The following is a 20,759-nucleotide window of genomic DNA, read 5'->3' as shown; positions in this document are numbered from 1 at the left end:
TTGGAGTTGTACATTCATGCAGCCACTCTGGAAAGCAATGTGGGAGAATCCTCAGAAAACTTGGAATGGACCCACCTTTTGACCCACTTATCCCACTCCTCAGTTTTATACCCAAAGGACTTAAAATCAGCATACTACAGTAACACAGTCACATCAATGTTTCATAGCAGCTCAGTTCACAATAGCTAGATTGTGGAACCAACCTAGATGCCCTCAACAGATGAATGGATAAAGAAACTTGTACATATACACAATGGAATATTATTTCAGCCATGAATAATAATAATATTATGGCATTTGCAATTATAGATAGAATTGGAGAATATCATGTTAAGTGAAATAAGCCAATCCCAAAAAACCAAAGGCCAAATGTTTTCCCTGATAAGTGGAGAATGATATATAATGGGGGGTGGGGGGGTGGGGAGTGAGAGAAGAATGGGGGGACTTTAGAATATGTAGAAGGAAATGAGGAGGAGGGACGTATGGAAAAATGGCAGAACAAGACACACATCATTAGCCTATGTTCATGTATGATTACATGAATTGTATGAATCTACATCATGTACAACCACAGAAATGAAATGATGTACCCCCATTTGTGAACAATGAATCAAAATGCAGTCTGTAAAAAGTTAAAGGATTAATAAAAAAAAGTGTTAAGAGAGAAAATAATAGTTTCTGGCTTTTCAAATTGTTACTCCTATATTTTTCCATCAAACCATGGCTACACTGTATAGTACCATTAATATTATTGTAAGTTACATTTTGGACCAAATCGGTTTTTGAGAGCTGACACAGAAACCCAAATAATATTTATTAGTTTATGTTTGAGAGGAAAGAAGTTAGAATTAAAATAAGTATGGAAATATTTTACTTAAAATTGTGTGCATAGGACAGACAGTATGTTAAGTAGTTACATATATTTCTCATTTAATCAACACAAAGAATTACATTATATTACATGTAGTAAGAACCAAGGCTCAGAGCCAGACATGGTGGCACACACCTGTAATTCCAGCTACTTGGAAGGCTGAGGGCAAGAAAGACTGTGAGTTGGAAGCCACCCTGGGCAACTTGGTAAGACCCTGCCTCAAAATTAAAATTAAAAACAGGGGGTTTGGGAGGCAGGTCAGAGATGTCAATCAGTGGTATTGCACTTGTCCTAGCAAGCAAAAGGCCCTGGGTTCAATTCCCAGTACCACAAAGAGAACTAAGGTTCAGGAAAGTCCAGGGTTTGCAAATCAAGTTGCAGTTCTACATGATCTAAGTCTACACTCTTAGCCACCACACTTATTGTTCTTATATGTATATTTAATTTTAAAATTATTGTATAATATAATCTTATTTCATGAATAGTTGACTGCCTCTGTATGTGTGTGTTTGTAAAATTTAGTTACAAATAAATGTATTAAAGTAACTTTGTTTGATCTTTCAAATCCATTTCTTTAAAATCCAACATACTTATATTAAAAAGCAATAAAAATCTCATCTAACTGATTTGAGCATTGTAAAAATTATTTTACAAAAATTCATATTAATATACTAATGAGTAAGAAATACACATATGTTATAAGATGATATACTCATTCCCTACTGGTTCTGTTTTCTCTAAAGAATCCTAACACAATGATTCTATTGTAATTCGGTCCAAAATTTAAATTTTTTACAAAATATATAGGGCCATTGGTGAGAAGGTAAAATTAGCATTCAATATTAAAATGATTATTTCACACATTAAATCTCCTTTCTGAACTCTGTTCATATAATTGTGATACCTTTTCTAGAGGAATTGTAGTAATTTCAGGGAAAGCAAACAAAAAAGTTTAATTACTTGCTTGCCGCTGCTTTTAATATACCATGTAAGAGGAAAATACATTCTTATAATGAATGACTGTGGAAAAAACCCTATTTCTATATTATACACACTTGGACAAAATATTTTAACAAATAAGTATAGGCTGTGTTGACAATACCTTTATACATACTTGATGCAACTCAGCAAAACTATTTAAAGCCATGGTGTAATTAACTAGGTTTGTAACTACTAGAAAAAGAAGAAGGCCCCAAAGTAAGAAAGAAACTTGATATACTTAAAGGAACACTAACAATACTTTCCATAAAATTATTTTTCCATATAATTTAAATTTTTTGACAAAATAATTCTCATAAAAACTTCTGTAATGCAAAAAAAATCCAATTTACTAAAAATATTTAAGATCTAATCAAAGCTAGAGAAGTAAATTAATAGATTATGAGACTCCATAATACATTCACAAAAGATCTAAACACTATTACCTTTACTATGTTTCTGTTTTAAAATCTTACTTTTGAAAGGTAGTACAGTGGGCTGGAGATATAGCTCAGTTGGTAGAGTACCTGCCTTGCAAGCACAAGGCCCTGGGTTCAATCCCCAGCACCACAAAAAAAAAAAAAAAAAAAAAGGGGGGGGTATAGCACAATTTTATATTTATGCAAATATTCTAAAATATTGTTTTTAAGTTCTTTATCACTTTTACTAAATGAATTTAATGAATTTATTTTCTTTCAAATTCAGTTTTCACTTGAATAGACCACACTATCACTGTTACTTTTTTCAGATATCAAAGAAGGATGAAAAGATTAAGTAGTTGAACCAGTAGAAGTTTTTTTCTTTTCTTTCCTAGGTGATTTTTTGGCAAATTTTTTAATTTGTTCTAATTAATTCCTAGGTGATCTTTTAAAAATTCATTTTAATTATTTAATTTTATATAATTCAGCTTAAAGAAGAAAAATGAAATATATAGTCTAGATATATCAGTAATATTTCAGATTGTTAATAAAAATAATTGTTTAATGTAGTTAAGTTTCATTTACTCCCATTTTCTCCTTCCTCCTTCCTTTATAAGCACTCCTAATATGATTTTCTATGTTTATTAAATAAAATTTATAATGCTGTCTAGTTTTTAATTTTTACAACATTATTACCAAATTGTACACATCATTTTGCAACTTCCTTTATTTCAATCTGCAGTGTTTTTTTGAAATTTAACTGTTGGCAATATTAAGCCCAATTCTTTCATTTTGACTGCTATATGATGTCTCACTGTAAAAATAAACCTGCTTAATTATACAGTTAGGACAGAGAATCATATTGTTTCACTTTTTCACTGTAACAAATGTTATGATTATCCTGCATAGGTGTGATGTTCTCTAGTGTGGAAGCATTTATTTTAAGATCATAGGGTTTGTGTGTCTTCAAAATTACTGTAAATTAATTAAGTAACTATCCTTCTGAGTGGCTATACCAATTTACTTTATCACCAGAAATGAATGAGCTTATTTCCCTACACAAATATTTTGTGATGTCACATCTTCACATTTTGGTCAATCTGATCAATGTGCCAAATGCTAATTCACGTTTGTTATTTGATATCCCAGTGATTCATAAGTATAATTATTACTGATAAAAGCACTTAGTGCTGACATTGGATTGTTACAGTATCTAAATTTAAAAAAAATTTTTAGATGTTGCTGGACGTTTATTTTATTCATTTATTTATATGTGGTGCTGAGAATCAAACACAGTACCTCATACATGCTAGGCAAGCACTCTACCACTGAACCATAACCCCAGGCCCAGTATCTAAATATTTTAATGACTTTTTTTATCTACTGTAATTCAAAACATTTAAAAATGAGTTTTTAAGTGAAAAGATAATTTACCCTCTGAAAATTGTTTAGCCTCTTCATCATAAAATTATATGGGTTCTGAGATTCTGTTAATAAAAAGAACTGAGTTTTATCCTACTGAAACATCTAATACTTATGACAAAAGTCAATGTTTAAAGGTAATGAAATTACTTATAATTATGTCTTTCTATGTATACCTCAATGAAATTAATGATTTCATTCTTAATTCACTTACAGCACTTTACTTATGTATTTATTTACTCAGCCATATAGTGCTACATCATTAAATTGGCACTATTAGGTCAGGGATTATCATGTTGTAGCATCTAACTATGAAACATGTAAGTACCCCATAAGTCCCTCTTCACATTCCTTTCCAGTGCTACTCTTTCAAGGGTATCCTGATATCTAAAAACATACATTTGAACTTCATGTAAGTAAAATCAAATAACTGTTCTTTTGATTTTACTTAACATTATATTTAAAAATTTCTTACATGTTTTAAAATATAACTATAGTTCTTATATTCTTAACAACGTCTAGTATTTCATTGTATGACCATACCACAATATCTGCATAATTCTGCTGATGGGCACTTAAGTATTTTCTATACTGGGACTCCCATGAATAATACTGCTATGACTGTTCATATCTTTTGGTGAATGCGTCTTCATTTCAGTTGGGTATATGACTAAATGTGGAATTCCTGAGTTATGTGATATATGTTTTAGTAAACAAATTTGTATTTTTAGAAAAAGTTTTAGGAATAGTTTTCCAAAGTAGACTACCAAAACCTCATTTTTATCATTCAAATTTCCAAATTTTAAGAGATACATTAAACAAAAATATGTTAAGGTACTATACTTGATAATGTGAAATACAGAACCAAGTCTCTGTCTCTCTACAGCACTCATTTCTTTGTCAATTCATTTTACTGTATACCTAAGGTATGCCAGGTATTTTCCATTTGGAGACCATCAGATTAACAAGAAAGAACTCATCCTCATGGAGTTTTCATTCAAATGGGGAGAGACAAATAAAACACAGGTAAAAATAAAATAAAATAAATAGAGATAATATCAAAAAGAAGAAAGTAGAATTGAGAAATTAAGTGGAATAAAGGAAGAGAATGTGAAAGTTGGAAACAGAATCCCATTTTAGACAAAATATACAAGATCTCTCTCTAAAGGTCAAACCTGCTTTTAAAGTAAGGTGATGATGATAAAAGTAATGAGAAGTGGTTACATTTAGCATAGATTATGAAAGAAGAAGTAACAGAATTTTTTTCTTGATGTGAGGTATAACACCCTGATCATGATGGACTATTCATAAATGTTGTTTGGATGAATGTCAATATCTAATAATAATTTTGCAGTATGATCCACTATAACAATGTACCCTGATTTATAGGCAATTTTCAAAATATTGAATATATTCTCTAAGTTAGATTTTATTTCAAGTCTTCCTCTCTTGTCATTCCTATGACATGGAATTAACTTTTTAAAATAAATAATTAACATTCCTAGAGAAAAATGATTTATAAATAGGCATATAAACATATTTATGTATAAGCATGTGTGTATACTTATGTGTGTGTGATAATATATACACATAATTTTAATAGACTCAAATGTTCAGTTTGATAAAATAGGTAACTATATAAAAATTTTAACTAGAAGGCAGATAACAATACTACCATATACCAGCCATATTAATGGCCAAAGACATATTTCTATATTTACAAGATCCAAAAAATTCCACCAGAAAAACTTCTAGAATTCATAAATGAATTCAGCAAAGTAGCAGGATATAAACTCAATACCCGTAAATCAAATGCATTTCTATACATAAATGATGAATGTACTGCAAGAGAAATTGGAAAAACTACCCCATTCACAATAGTCTCAACAAAACAAAAATAAATACAAAGAAGTCAATCAAACAAAAGAAGTGAAAGACCTCTACAATGAAAACTACAGAACACTAAGAAATTGAAGAAGATCTTAAAAGATGGAGAAATCTCCCATGAGCTTGGATAAGCAGAATAATATTGTCAAAATGGCCACATCACACAAAAATGTCATACAGATTCAATGCAATTCCTATTAAAATACCAATGACATTCTTCATAGAAATAGAAAAATCAATCATGAAATTCATTTAAAAATAAGAGACCCAGAAAAGCAAAGGCAATCCTTAGTAAGAAGAGTGAAGAAGGAGGCATCACAATACCAGATCTCAAACTATGCTACAGAGCAATAGTTACAAAACAGCATAGTACTGGCACCAAAAGACATGCAGACCAATGGTACAGAATAGAAGACACAGAGACAAACCCACATAAATATGGTTATATCATATTAGACAAAGATGCCAAAAATATACATTGGACAATACACCACCTATTCAACAAATTGTGCTGGGAAAACTGGAATCCATGTGTAACAAAATGAAATTAAAGCTCTATCTCTTACCCTCCACAAAGTTCAACTCAAAGTGGATCAAAGACTTAAGCACTAGAACAGAGACCCTGCACATAATGAAAGAAAAAGTAGGCCCAAATCTTCAACATGTTGGCTTAGAACCTGACTTCCTTAACAAGACTCCTAAAGCACCAAGAAGTAAAATTAAGAATCAATGGGATGGGAAAAGCTTCTTCTCACTAAAGGAAGCAATCAGTAATGTGAAGAGAGCCTACAGAATGGTAAAAAATCTTTACCACATGCATCCCAGATAGAGCACTAATCTCCAGGATATAAAAAAACTCAAAAAAAATTAACACCAAACAAACATAACCCAATCAACAATGGGCTAAGGAACTGAACTGATATTTCAAAGAGGAAGAATACAGTTGATCAACAAATATATGAAAAAATGTTCAACATCTCTAGCAATTAGAGAAATGCAAATCAAAATTACTCTAAGATTTCAACTCACTCTAGTCAGAATGGCAATTATCAAGAATACAAGCAACAATAAATGTTGATGAGGATGTGGAGAAAAAGGTACACTCATACATTCTTGGTGGAATTGCAAATTGGTGCAATTGCTTTGGAAAGCAGTATGGAGTGCCTCATAAAACTTGGAATGGAACCACCATTTGACTCAGCTATCCTGCTCCTGAATTTATACCCAAAGGATTTAAAAATCAGCATTCTATAGTGATGCAGCTACATCAATGCTAATAGCAGCTCAATTCACAATTGCTAGATTGTGGAACCAGCCTACATGTCCTTCAATGATCAATGGATAAAGAAACTGTGGTATACATAAAGAAGAATAAAATTATGGCATTTGCAGGTAAATGAATGGAACTGGAGAACATCATGCTAAGTGAAATAAGCCAATTCCAAAAACCCAGAGGCTGAATGTTTTCTCTGATAAATGGGGGGAGGGGGTAAGGGAAGAATGAAGGAACTTTGGATTGGGTAGAGGGGAAATGAGGGGGTTGGGGGAAGGAAAGATGGGGGAATGAGACAAACATCATTAACCTAGGTACATGTATGGTTACCTGAATGGTGTGACTCTACATTGTGTCCAACCAGAAGAAAAGAAAAGTTGTATAACACTTGTGTACAATGAATCAAAATGCATTCTACTGTCATGTCTAACTAAATAGAACAAACATTAAAAAAATAAGAATAAGGAAAAAAATGTATGGTCAAAAAAATTAGCTGACAATAAAAACTATTTTATTAAAATGTCAACATCAGCAATTCCAAGTGAGCAGTCACGGTGAATTTATTAAAAGGTGTCCCTGAACTATGATCCACTTAAAGTAGAAAACATTTAGCTAAAGTGAAGCACTTGTTATAGTTTATATAGAGATATCCCCCAAAGCTCCTGTGTAAGACAATGCAAGAAAGATTATAGTTGAAATGATTGGCTTATAGAGACTTAACTTAATCAGAACATTAATCCACTTGAATGGATTAGCTAGGTGTAACTCTAGGCAAACAAGGTGTGGCTGAAGAAGCTAGGTCCTGGAGATGTGCCTTCAGGGTATACAATTTGTCCCTGGTAAGCAGTGTCCTGTGTGCTACTTCCTGAGTGATTTTCCTCCACCACATCTTCTGCTATGTTATTGTACTTCATCTTGGGCTGTAACAGGGTTCACTTGATCTTTTGACTATATTGCTTGTCACTTTGAATTTACATGTTTCATCTTTTTCCCAACCTTTCCCCTGACCTTCCCCTGATCTATTTCTTCCTAAACTTCCTCTCCCTGATCTTTCCTTCTAATCTCATTTCTCTGAATCACCTCTTTAAAAATCTCCTATTCCCCATGATGGGCAGAATCACAGCCTTTGGGACAGGAACTTCCCTGTTTCTCTGTTGCTAGCAAAGCAATAAACCTTCTTACCCTTTTCTCAAAACCATGTCTTGTTATTTGACTGGCATCAAGGGCAAGGACCATGTTTTCGACACAACCAGTCCCCATAGCAACAGATTTGGGCCATCTAGAACTGTGAGGTCTGAATGGTGAGCCCCAAATGAACTTTTCCCTCCTCTTATCAGGACTTTGGGCATAGTGACAAAAAAGCTGTCTCAAGTGGCACTAATATCTACTACCAAGGAGGGTCAATATCAGTTTCCCTTATTGGGAATAATCTCAATAGGATCTAAGAGCTAGCAAAACTGTCTTAAGAGTATGGAGAATAGGAAGTAAGCTGTACTTATTTTAGGTGTGAAACTACTACAAGCTAGCCTCAGAAAGAGCCTTAAGAAAAGAATAGCCAAAGATTAAATACTGCCTCTACTGTGCAAAATTAAAACACTATTTGAATTATTAAGTCAGTAGAAAGTTGGGAAGAAGGCAATGACAATCAACATTTCAAATGCTATTTCTATTAAGGATGTATGTGTGATGTACAACTGCAGGATGTTCCCCACGCTTGCACGTTACTGTGAGAACATAATGTAAATTTTCACTAGCATTGTGATATAAAACACAAGTTTGCTTATTTCATTCATTCAATAAATGTTCATTAAAAAAAATACGTGATCTACCAAGAACTGTGTGAGGTCCGGGGTGACAGCACAAGGAAGACAGTCTACTGAATTAGAAAAATTAATCTAAAAAAAAACACAATATATGCCATGATACATACAAGAATATGGAGGGTACAAAGAAAAAATACCAAAGGAGAGATAAAGAACAGGAGAAAGCGTCCCAGCCAAAACTATGGTTAAAGCAAAATGTTTTAATAATTCAATAGGCCATCATCATTTAACAAGTACTGAAAAATAAAAATAAAAACCAAAATGTAATGAGGCAACTTTACTACATGGCCTCCTTACACAAAGTTGAGATCTGCACCCTAAAGCCTACTTTTATAATGAACAAATTCATAATACCTGGACATTGGAAAAGTTAACTGTATTTATCATATATAAAAGACTTACTACTACCAAAGAGTGTATGAATCTTTATAATATTCAAGGCAGAGGAAGAATAGTAAATAAAAATAAGGTTTACACTCATAGATTGAACCACTACAATGGTATAAATTGTTCTTAAGTTTATTTAGTCTTCATTGTGAAATGATCAAATATCTAAGAGTTAAGTTGGGATATATATATATAGGAGTTTACTGGGAATTGAACCCAGGAGTTCTTTACCACTGAGTTACATCCCAGCCCCTTTTAAATTTTTATTTTATTTATTTATTTTGTCTTGAGACAGAGTCTCACTAGTTGCTTAGGCTTGGCCTGGAACTTGTGATTTTTCTGCCTCAGCCTTCTTAGTTGCTGGGATTACAGATGTGGCACAAGCATGTTTGGTAAAGGATATTTTAAATAAGCACTTTTTAAATTACTGGGCTTTTTTCACTTAAAAATTATTAAAGATCTCAGTAAATACAGGCTATGTTTTCTTTATGTGGCCACACACAATTCTGTATGATACATATATGTCTTCACTTGCTAGACAATTAAATTGTGCTTATATTCTGTTGCACAAACAATTCCATACTCGATTATATACTGTCATATTTTGTTCTCCAGCTGTTTCATATATGGGTCATTTGTCTCCCAAATTAGATGATAAATTTCTTTAGGGCCAAAACATACTGTCTTCTTCTATTGTATCCTTTAGTAGCTAACACAGTGTTGGACTACAGAACAGCTCAATAAATGGCCTGTTGAGTTGAACAGTACCTTAATCACTGCCATTTCTTTTCTCTGAAATATAGTCGAATAGATTTAATACTGTGGGATTGTCAGCTTTTATTCTTCATTCTGCTCTGTGCCCACCTTGCTAGAAGAAGGTAAATTCAATCTTTACATTTATTCAATCAATATTGCTTCTGCCAGGATGATCAACAACAGTGACAATCAATGTCAGTTCAAATGTCCAGTTTTATCACACATGAATACCTGTCACCTAGAGATTAAACCCAAAATACCTATGTTAGTCTTAGTCATTATTAGTTTGTCCTTGACTCAAAATAAATGATTGATCTTAAATACCAGTTCACTGCCTATATCTTTCAATCTACAAATAGAAATTTTAAAAATAGTCGAAAGGGTGCTATGGTTTAAATATGTCCACTCAAAGTTCACACATTGGAAACTTAAACTTACCCCTCAAATTCATATATTAATGGTATTTGGAGGTTAGGCCTTTGGGAGGGAAGTAGGATTAGATGAGGTCATGAGAGTGGGGCTTCCACATGGCATTTTTTATAAGAGGAATAGAGATCTGAACTAGCCTGTTTGATTTCTTTTAACACGTGACGCCCCTCTGACATGATACCATGCATCAAGAAGACTCTCATCAGATACCAAGTAAATACTGGCCCACATTCTTGGACTTCCCAAACTCTAAAACTGTGGACTAAAAAAATTTCTATTCTTTATAAATTACTCAGTTTCAAGTATTTTGTTATAGCAACAGAAAATGACCCGAAAAAATGGTAATAAAAATAATTATTTTTAAAAATTAGATAAACTTTTAAATATACATTTTAAATACTTTGTCCTACCTCTTTGATGTCTAAATGTAAAGGCAAAACAGTTTTTTTCCAAATGCAGAACTCCTACTATAGGCAGACATTTTAAAATATTATTCTAAAAGAAAAAATAATCTACCATAATTATATAAAATGCAGGGAGTCAAAATAAAAAATATGACTATCAAAATGAGTTGTTTCCAAATTCAAGAATATATTTCATTTACTGCATTGAACTCATTTCTTTGCCAGTGCAGAAAGATGACACAGAATTAAAAATAAAGCTTTGGTTATCATGTTGGCTACGTAATGACATGAAAATTATAAGAAGATAGTCACAGTTATCCTAAAGGTCCTATTTTAATAAGACTGAGAGAAAAAGGATCAGAATCCAGAGTTAATCTTCATTTACAATCCGACAATTCATTAAAAATACAGCTTATGCAACAATAAAAACATTCATTTAAAAATCACAGCAGGACTATATTATCTTGAGGATTAATTGAAACATCAAAAAGAAAAAGAAAAGCAGTTCTTTGACAAATCTATTACCAGAATAAACAAATTTTCAAACTTTTTTTTTAAAAAACTTGAAATAAGAAAAATAATTACTGCATATGAAAGTGGTTTTGGGGGGTGTTAAGCTTTTTGAGTTCTTTATATATCCTGGAAATTAACACTATCTGAAGTGCAGGTGGCAAAGATTTTCTTCCACTCTTTAGGCTCTCTCTTCATGATCTTGATTGTTTTCTGTGCTGTGAACAAGCTTTTTAGTTTGATGCCATCCTGTTTATTGATTCTTGATTTTACTTCTTACGCTTTAGGAGTCTTGTTAAGAAAGTCAGTTCCTGAGCTGACATGTTGGAGTGTTGGGGCCTACATTTTCTTCTATTATATGCAGAGTTTCGGGTCTAATTTCTATGTCTTTGATTCACTTTAAGTTTTATTCAGGGTAAAAGATTTCATTCCACTATATATGAATTTCCAGTTTTCTAAGCACTATTTGTTGAAGAGGCTATCTTTTCTCCAATCTTTGGCACCTTTGTCTAGTATGAGGTATCTATATTTTTATGGGTTTGTCTTTGTGTCTTCTATTCTGTTCCACTGGTCTTCTTGCCTGTTTTGGTGCCAATACCATGAACTCAAAAAGTTTAACACCAAAAAACCCCCAAATAACCAATCAATAAATGGGCAAAGGAACTAAACAGACACTTCTCAGAAGAAGAAATATGAATGATCAACAAAAATATGAAAAAATGTTCAACATCTCCAGCATTTAAAGAAATGAAAATTAAACTACAATGAGATTTCATTTCACTCCAGTCACAGTGACAATTACCAAGAATATAAGTAACAATAAATGTTGGCAAGGATGTGGGGGAAAAGGTATGTTTATACATTGCTGGTGGGACTGCAAATTGGTGCAACCACTCTGGAAAGCACTATGGAGATTCCTCAAAAAACTAAGAATAGAACCACCATTTGACCCAGCTATCCTATTCCTCCTTATATATTCAAAGGATTTTAAATCAGCATACTACAGTGATGTGACCACATCAATGTTTACAGCAGCTCAATTCATAATAGATAAGCTATGGAACCAACCTAGGTGCCCTTCAACAGATGAATGGATAAAGAAAATATGGTACAATGGAATATTACTCAGCCATAAATAAGACTTTACAACATTTGCCAGTAAATGGGCAGATCTGGAGACTATCATGCTAAGTGAAATAAGCTAGTCCCCCAAAGCAAAGGTTTAATGTTTATGCTCTTATGTAGAAGACAACCCACAATAAGCGGAGAGATCGGAAGAACAGATAGATCTTCAGTAGATTAGACAAAGGAAAATGAAAGGAAGGGAGGGAGGATAAGAAAAGGAAAGACAGTGGAACTAATCTAAAATAATTTTCCTATGTACATATATGAATATAATGGATCCCACCATTGTGTACAGCCATAAGAATGGGGTCTTAATTAGAATAAAATGTATTCCGTGCTTGTATAATTATATGAAAATGAATTCTACTATCATGTATAACTAAAAAGAACCAATAAAAAGTAATCAGTATAATATTTCCTTACCTTAACCATATTGACTAAGTTAATATTAACCTCTAGTTTGTGTACACATACAACAATGTGAATAATTTTTTTAATTTAAATAATGTAAAACTGACCTAGAATGTAAATGATGTTAGTGAGCCAAACAGTAGCTTTGTGACTGATATCAAACTGTATTCCATTTCTCAAAACCCAGATTTTAAAGGTGAACTGGAAGCATATTTTTAAATCAAACTACAATGACATTTAACTATGTGGCTGAAAAACTCTAATCTGTATTAACCTCTGAAGGCAAAAGTTGTAATTTTTTTTCCTGATTTAAGGATAGCAGGGATGAGGCCTAAGGAGTCATAATGACAGTAACTATATTCACATTTTTCAATCCAATGGAAAAAACTTTAACTACTGCTTCCTATAAATGATTTTAAGTTCTGTTGAAATATAAGCATATGTGCATTTGTTCTGATAACATTTTATTCCCTCTCTTGTTGACATTTATAACATGACCTATTTCAGCTAAAATTACCATAATGAAAAGTACCTGCAGTGTGATAAGTAATTTTATCTAGACATGATGTCTTGTTCCCAGTACAGTACACACACACTGATGTCCCTGGGTAAGGGAGACTAATTCTTTCTACTTGTCTTCTTTATGATAAAGGCAGTGAAAGTGACTTTTCAAAATTCCTTGCTTCTAAGTTGAGAAACTGAAAAGCTGTTGAATGATCAGCATCACCAAACAATTCAGAAAAAATAAGACATGTAATAACATGAGAAAAAAAAAATCCTGAAGCCAATACCTTGGGAATAAAAGATAACAGGAATGCAACACCTAAGTGGATGGTCATAGTAATTTCTGGCCATGTTTCTAAGCCCCACAGGTAATAGTGGATGGGCAGCTGGAGGCATATAAGACAAAACACATAAATGTAGAATTTGAAAGACAGTACTATTCTATGTTCATGTGGTAGGAAGCATGAACTGAATAAAACTCTTTGCAGGCTGTACCAAATTAAAGATGTAAAAAAAATGGAGACATTCAAAGATCCTGTGAAAAAGAGAAGGAAGAAAATAGAAGAGTACTTAAAATGAACTGATAGACAATCAAGTGGGCAATCATAATTTAACAGAAAGTAATCAAAATCATTGGTGGAAATAATATTTGCTCATAGGAACCCAAATCATGTTGATTAAGAAATATGTTTCACCAAAGAGGAAGCTGACAAGAGGCTCAGGGCCTTTTAATAAGGAGACTAAATCACCATGGAATTTCTATTGACAGTGGGCTTAATTAGTGACACTTTTTAAGTGATCAACTCTAACTTATGCCAAGGATAGTACGCCTGATTATTATTCTTGTGAAACTAGAAGGCAAAAGAAAAGAGTGAGTCACATAAAGGGTGAGCATTAAAGCAGTAAACTTACCTAAACCTTAGATCTGGGGCACAGCAACAATATGAACTTGTGCAAAATGAAACTAAAGTCAGAGAAAACCTTTAACAATATAGCTATCTATAAACCTCTAATAGTATATGGTATGTTATTAGAATATTTGAGGGGTTTTACATATAGTTAAATTGCAGAATTTGACAGGTATAATACATTTATGTGATACGTAAGTGTTTATAATACATTATAACTATTACCCAAATGAAATATAAGTGCTGCTGAAGTAGCCCCAGAATTCAGAGGGAGCCTGATTACCTATAATAGTCTGGTATAGTAGAACTGGTAACAGAAAAGGGTCTGTTCCTATGACCTGACTTTTACAAGGAATGAAAAATGAAAAGCAGTTGACTTTTGAGTAGAGATTTGAGGAAGGTATTTAAAAAATTAAGAATGGACCTATGGTGAGGATTTCTCTAGACAAAAGGTGTTTTCTGAAAGGACTCTGTGAGACACTGAAGCCAAATGACAACAATGACATTTTGTAAGCTCAAGAATTTACATCTGTGAGAGCATCAAGAGTAAGTATTTCTAATATGGAATGTGATACATGAGACCTACTTTAGAGAGACAGCTTGTATAACTATGTGAGAAGATAACAGTAAATGAACATGTGGAGCTTATGGTCACTAGTGGAAAGCCCCAGGGACTACCAGAATTAACGGGTATACTTTGCAGGGAAGTGGAAGCCTGGTGTTATGTAGGTAGGACATGAATCAATGAAACTGAGTTACCATCACTAAAAGCATGTAACTGCATGTGACCCCCGAGGATGAAGCCTGGAGAAACTCAATTCAGGCATAATTTAAATCTTATAATTCATCACCCTTCAGAGAAATAAACATATATAAGAGCCCCAGAGAATGTTCTATTTTGACAGAGATAATGAGTGAAAGGCAATAATAAAGACAGTAGTAGAGGACAGTGGGAGAATATATATCCTAGGGAAGACTTATTATTCCAGAATGCTTAGAAAAGCAGTCTTCTTCCTTATGCTCCTCTGTATTATATTCTGAATCCATATACTGGATAGAAGTCATGATAGTTTTCTTAACAATGATGATGACAATCACAACAGAAATATCTGCCTAGTGCCAAACACTGTAAAAAAACAATGTATTATTTCTCAACTCACTAAATTCTCGCAATAATGTTATGAGGTAAGAGCTCTTTATTTATCTCAGTTGAATTATGCCTAGAAAAGGAAAGAATTTATCCAAGATTACATGGAAAGTAATGGTGGTAATAACTTGGGGAAGCTGTGGTAAGACTTCTGGAAGCATTCTGATTGGCAGTTCCTCTAGAGTACACAGCAAGTGGAAAACTCAAAGCACTATTGGCCAAGTCTAGAAGCAGCAACCGGGCCATGGCAACAAACCATTTCCTCAATCTCTATATTGAGGCCAACCAGGAAACAAGTAGAACTCAGTATTCTGAGCATAGTAGTATAGTACTTAAAGTATTTCTGCAATACTCTGGAATTCTCCAATTATTCCCCCTATTCCAGGAAAAGCTATTGCTTTTTAAGATAAGAGCAAAAGATAAATTTCCTCAAATTCAAGGGGACTGGAGTGAAGCAAGAAATGAAGATTATTTATGTTTTATCAGGCTGAACTCTTATTTCCCTAAAACCGTAGGGACTCAGTGTTCCACAGTTCATGAATGAGCATATAAATACTAAAGCCTTAAGATTCTACCAACATACTGAGCACATTAATATACACAACTGTCTGTACAGCTCTTCAGATCCAATCACTACAAAATTGTTCCACTATAAAAATTTTCTGTATGTAATCTAAAGGAAACATACCACATGAATTCCTAAAAATTAATAAGAAATGATAAGAATGTACAACACAAAATGTTAGAAATGAGAGGACCAAATACAAAATGGTTGAGCTAGTTTATGTACAATCATTTAAAAGTAATAAATCTTACATGTTTATAAAAGATAAATTTTCAGTTTATAAGTAGTATAGCACTTAAAATTTTGAGGCTCATTTACAATCTAATGTTATATACTGAATGCCAAGTTTAATAGCATTGAAATAAATTTTTGGCTATATTTAAAATGTAACACTAGATAAAAATCAATTATATTTTTACAGAATTATCTACCTTAAGCTGAACTACTTGTCTCTTAACTTCATAAGAGTCAAATTTTAGAATGATGGACAAAAATAAAAGATAAATGATCAAAATACCTTCAAGTTACAATTAGTGGTAAAAGAGAAAACTAATCAGACAGGGGCAGGCATCGTGGTCATGGTATGCCTAAGAACATATGATTCAATTTAAGAAATGGAGAGAAGAAATCAGTCATATGTGGTGCTGGGAAAAGAATGCCAGGCAGATGAAAAAGCATGTAAAATAAATTGCAGCAGAAAAATACTAGTGTATGAGGAACTATGAGAACATTAATATGATTGTGATCAACAAATCACAAAATCAGGTTGGAGAGATACAGATTTGGGTCTGATAGGACAAAGTAACATAAGCCACAGAAAACAGCCTGGAAGTCATTCCAAGTACAATGGAAGGTTACTGAAAAGTGTTTTAAGCAGGGAGTGATGGAACCCCAAAACATTGTAAGGTCAACTTTAAACTGTGAAAATGGATTATAAGATTCCTAGTGGGAGTCAGAAAAGGTAAAGGATGATACTTTGAAATAAGTGGTGCAGCAGATATGAGGGGGAAGAGATGAGGGCAAATTCAAGATAAAATTTTAAAAAAGAACTAATATTCTAAGAAAAGAATATGGAATAAGGAAAAGAAATTAAGGAAAAAATTCTAGGTTTCTGCCTTGAGTCAAACTAAGGTTATGTTTCACCAAAGTTGTTCAAACATCCTAGTCCTTCAGCACTCAAAGGGGAATTTAGAAAAATTACTAAAATTCAGAATAAGTATTTAAAATACCCCACTAATTAAAGGAAGGAAGGATATGAGGGAGGGAGAGAGAAAGGGAGAAAGGAAATCTTATCATTATTTGAGGTATGCCAATATCTCCATCTTATGTTACAATACTAGATAAACTATTATACAACAACCTAAGCTAACTCTCATTTACTTTCCCATCTTCAGATTTATTTTCCATAAATAAGTCATATAAAATAAGCATGATCTAAAATTGAAACTTATGTAGTTTCTTCTACAATTGTTTGAAAAACCATGACTACATATTTATGTAAATTTTTAAATTATTTGTTCTATTTAGTTATACATGACAGCAGAATACATTTTGATTCATTGTACACAAATGGAGTACAACTTTCATTTCTCTGGTTGTACACGATGTAGAGTCACACCATTTAGTGCAATTGTTCACGTACATAGAGTATGATGTTTGTCTCATTTCACCATCTTTCCTTCCCCCTGCCCCCTCCCTCCCCTCATTTCCCTGTACACAATCCAAAGTTCCTCCATTCATTTAAAAAAATATATTTCGTAGCTCATAAACATACTGAGTCTTGAGGAAACAAGTTTTGCATTATAATTGTTGGGTAGGATGGGTTTTTAAAAGTGGTATAGAGTAATCTGAATCATAAGTTGTTTTTTGTTTCTTTTTTCTGTGTATGGAGGGAGTGGAATTAGATGCAGCAGAATAAGAAATGAAACAAGAATTAAGAGACCTGGAGGGTTCAAGAACTGGTTTTAATACTACAGGTCAGTACTTAACAAAGTATTACTTTACCTGGCTGCACTTAAATTTTTCAACAATAAAGTAAGTGGGCTGTAGTACTTGGCTCCCTAGTTCTAAAACTCAAAAGATTTTCACATTCTCATATGTAAATAGGGACAGTAACCCACACCAAATGCAAAGGACAACAATATAGTGTTTATTGATTTGAATCGAGAACCAATAAATTCTGAGTGCATACTATACATAATGTTAGTAACATCAGGAAAATGTATAAATGGTTTAGTTTACAAAATAAAGTGTCTAAAAACATAGTTAACATAAAATGTTACTTTGAGAAAATTGAAATATTAACAAATCTTTTAATTCTAAACTCCCCAGTAGTGCTACTGAGTCCAATACCAAACTACTTTCTAATCAAATATCTAGATATCCAAAGCAGTGAAGAAAATTATATACACAAAATGAACAGAACCTGGGAGAAATCCATGAAACAAAATAAAAGTTTACTATTTCTTTTAAAAAGGAAGAAAGAAAAGTATAAACTGTAAACTGTAAATATGAAATTGGAAGAGTTGAGGTATATATTAAAGTATAAAAGTCTCACCTAAATTTTATTGGATATTTAGAAGACTTTTAAAAATGTATTATTTAAAATCAATAGATAAAAAAGTTCAGCTTCTAGCAATGGTTGAGAATTGAAGTGGTCACACAAAACCCCAGAGATAAGAATGATAAAAATAAAATTAAAACATACTACTTAAAAATATTTTAGAGTTTTTTGAAGCTGATATACAACTGAGGAGAGCTTAATTTTGAAGACTGAAAGTGGAGGGTGTAATAATTGAGAGTTTATGGCTTACTGACCCCAGGTCACTGACCAATTGTCACAGTCACATACAAATAAAAAAAAAAAATGGAGGGCAGGGAGATATAGTGACTGAAGGTGCTAGAAATTGGAGTTTAGAGCTAGAAAAGCAGCTGAAAATTTAAAGGGAAAAAATCTTGTTAGCAAGCCAACATCAGAAGGCAGGAGACCAAAATCCATAGAACAAACTAAAAATTCCTGGCTGACAGCAAAATTATACACAAGCAAGGGAGACTTATGAAGCCTAGTGAAAAGGCAAGACAAGAAGAAAAAAAAATCAGATTTTTGAATCTATGATTCTTTTATTAGCTGAGTGCATTCATTAGTCATTTGCAGCTTGAGTGGGAGAAAGATGAATATGGACAGGCTTGATATGTCAGAACACAGAGCCAAGATGCAGCCCAACCACTGTCAATTAAGAGGGAATTCTGAGAAGCAAAGAAATAGTAGAGAGGGTGAACACTGTCTTTGCCAAAATCTTTGGGCTGACTGCTAAAATATGCTTGTACAAGGTACAAGGGAGACCTATAGGAGTTGAAGCTAGTAATGCAGCAGTGAGAAGCTGTAAGCCTTATTCCTCACAGGAGACAAAGTTTACAGTTTCAATGCAAACTGCCTACTAAAAAATAGTTACTTTACCATATAAATAACAGTGATGAATTTTCAACCAAAAATTTCTAGACATGCAAAGAAGCAAAAAAGTGTTATATACACTTATATGAAAGATAAAAAACAAAAAATTCAGTTGATAAAAACAACCAAAGTCATGAGTAATTTTAAGGGCCCAGATTCTGAACTAAAAAGATAAAATAATTCATATAAATATGTTCAAAGAATTGAAAAAAAAAAACCAAAACTAAGCTCTCAGTGAGTGAACAAAGAAGAAATCTCAAAAGAAAAATGAATACTAAAGAAATGGGAATTCCAAATCTGGAAAGTATAACAATAGAAACGATACTCAAATGCACACAGCCACAAATTAGATATGGCAGAAGAATCAGTAAAATTGAAGCTGTTTTAATAGAAATTACCCAATCCAGAAGAGAGAGACAGAGAACAGTAGAATAAAATGATTAAAATATCAGAGGCCTGTGTGACAAAAGGAAATGATTCAACATATGTGTTATTGGAATCTTAGCAAGACAGTTGATAAAAAAGGAAGGAAAAAAATAGCTAAAAAGTTTCAAAATTTGGTGGAAAACAGTAAATTACAGTCCAAAAACTTTAATAAAATTTAATAAGTATAAACACAAGGAAAATTTCTACTAGAAATAATTTGCCGAAGAGCTGACAAAGATAAAACAAAAATTTAAAAGGGATGTTATAGTTTAGGCCAAACATTCCCCAAAGGCTCATGTGTTGAAGACTTGGGGTGGAAAGTTTAGGAGGTAGGGCCTACTTGGAAGAGGTGAGTCACTGAAGGCATGCCTTTGAAGATGTATTTTGTCCCTGCCTACTCCCTTCACAGCCATCATGAGGTAAATATCTTTGTTCAGTCATACCCTCCTTGCCATGAGGTTCTGCCTCACCACAGGTCAAGAAACTAAAGAAGCCAAGAGACCATGAACTAAAACCTGTGAAACCATGAGCCAAAATCAAATTTTCTTTCTTTAAGTTGATTTTCTCAGGCATTTTGTCATGGTGATCAAAGCTGACTCAGCAGCCAGGGAAAAAATGACATACTTTCCATAAAAGGAAAAAATGGTAAGACTGAGAGGTGAATTCCCATCAGAATTGACAGAAATTAAAGTAGTTGGAATAACACATTTGGAGTGAAGAAACAAATTTTATCCTTCAATAATAAAAGTAAAATAAGGCCACATAAGAAAAAATAATTAAGAAAGTGGATTGCCAGTAGACTTGAATAATAAGAAATGCTAACAGAAATTCTTCAATCTGAAGAAAAATGACACTTAATGGCAACTCAGAACAGCATTAGGCAAAGAACACCAATTAGAACATCTTCATTCTTATGGTTGGTTGAAAGGAGTACCATATTTTAATCAAATGATTTCAAATGTTATCTTTTCAATCATTCCAGTCTGACTTTGCCTTATTTCACTGCCTCCATTCTGTGATCATGAACTTCTCTGAGTACTTTACAATGCATTACCATCTTTCC

At 32.9% G+C, this 20,759-nt stretch overlaps 1 protein-coding gene across 4 annotated transcripts in view; it reads right to left on the bottom strand.

Annotated features, from left to right (window-relative positions):
- Positions 1 to 20,759, bottom strand: part of COMMD10 (COMM domain containing 10) — a 280,419-nt gene that overhangs the window by 79,615 nt on the left and 180,045 nt on the right. Inside the window, exon 7 of one of the 4 annotated variants that reach the window (XM_079143909.1) lies at positions 3,722 to 3,755. The exons of the other annotated variants lie outside the window; for them this stretch is intronic. Coding sequence (XP_079000035.1) covers positions 3,737 to 3,755 — 19 coding nt within the window. The 3' untranslated portion in view covers positions 3,722 to 3,736. Of the gene's footprint in view, positions 1 to 3,721; positions 3,756 to 20,759 lie in introns of those variants that run through there. 4 annotated transcript variants of the gene reach the window in all.

This window comes from Sciurus vulgaris (assembly GCF_902686455.1).
Source record: "Sciurus vulgaris genome assembly, chromosome: 6".
NCBI lineage: Eukaryota > Metazoa > Chordata > Mammalia > Rodentia > Sciuridae > Sciurus > Sciurus vulgaris.
This window is presented reverse-complemented; position numbering and strand designations above follow the sequence as displayed.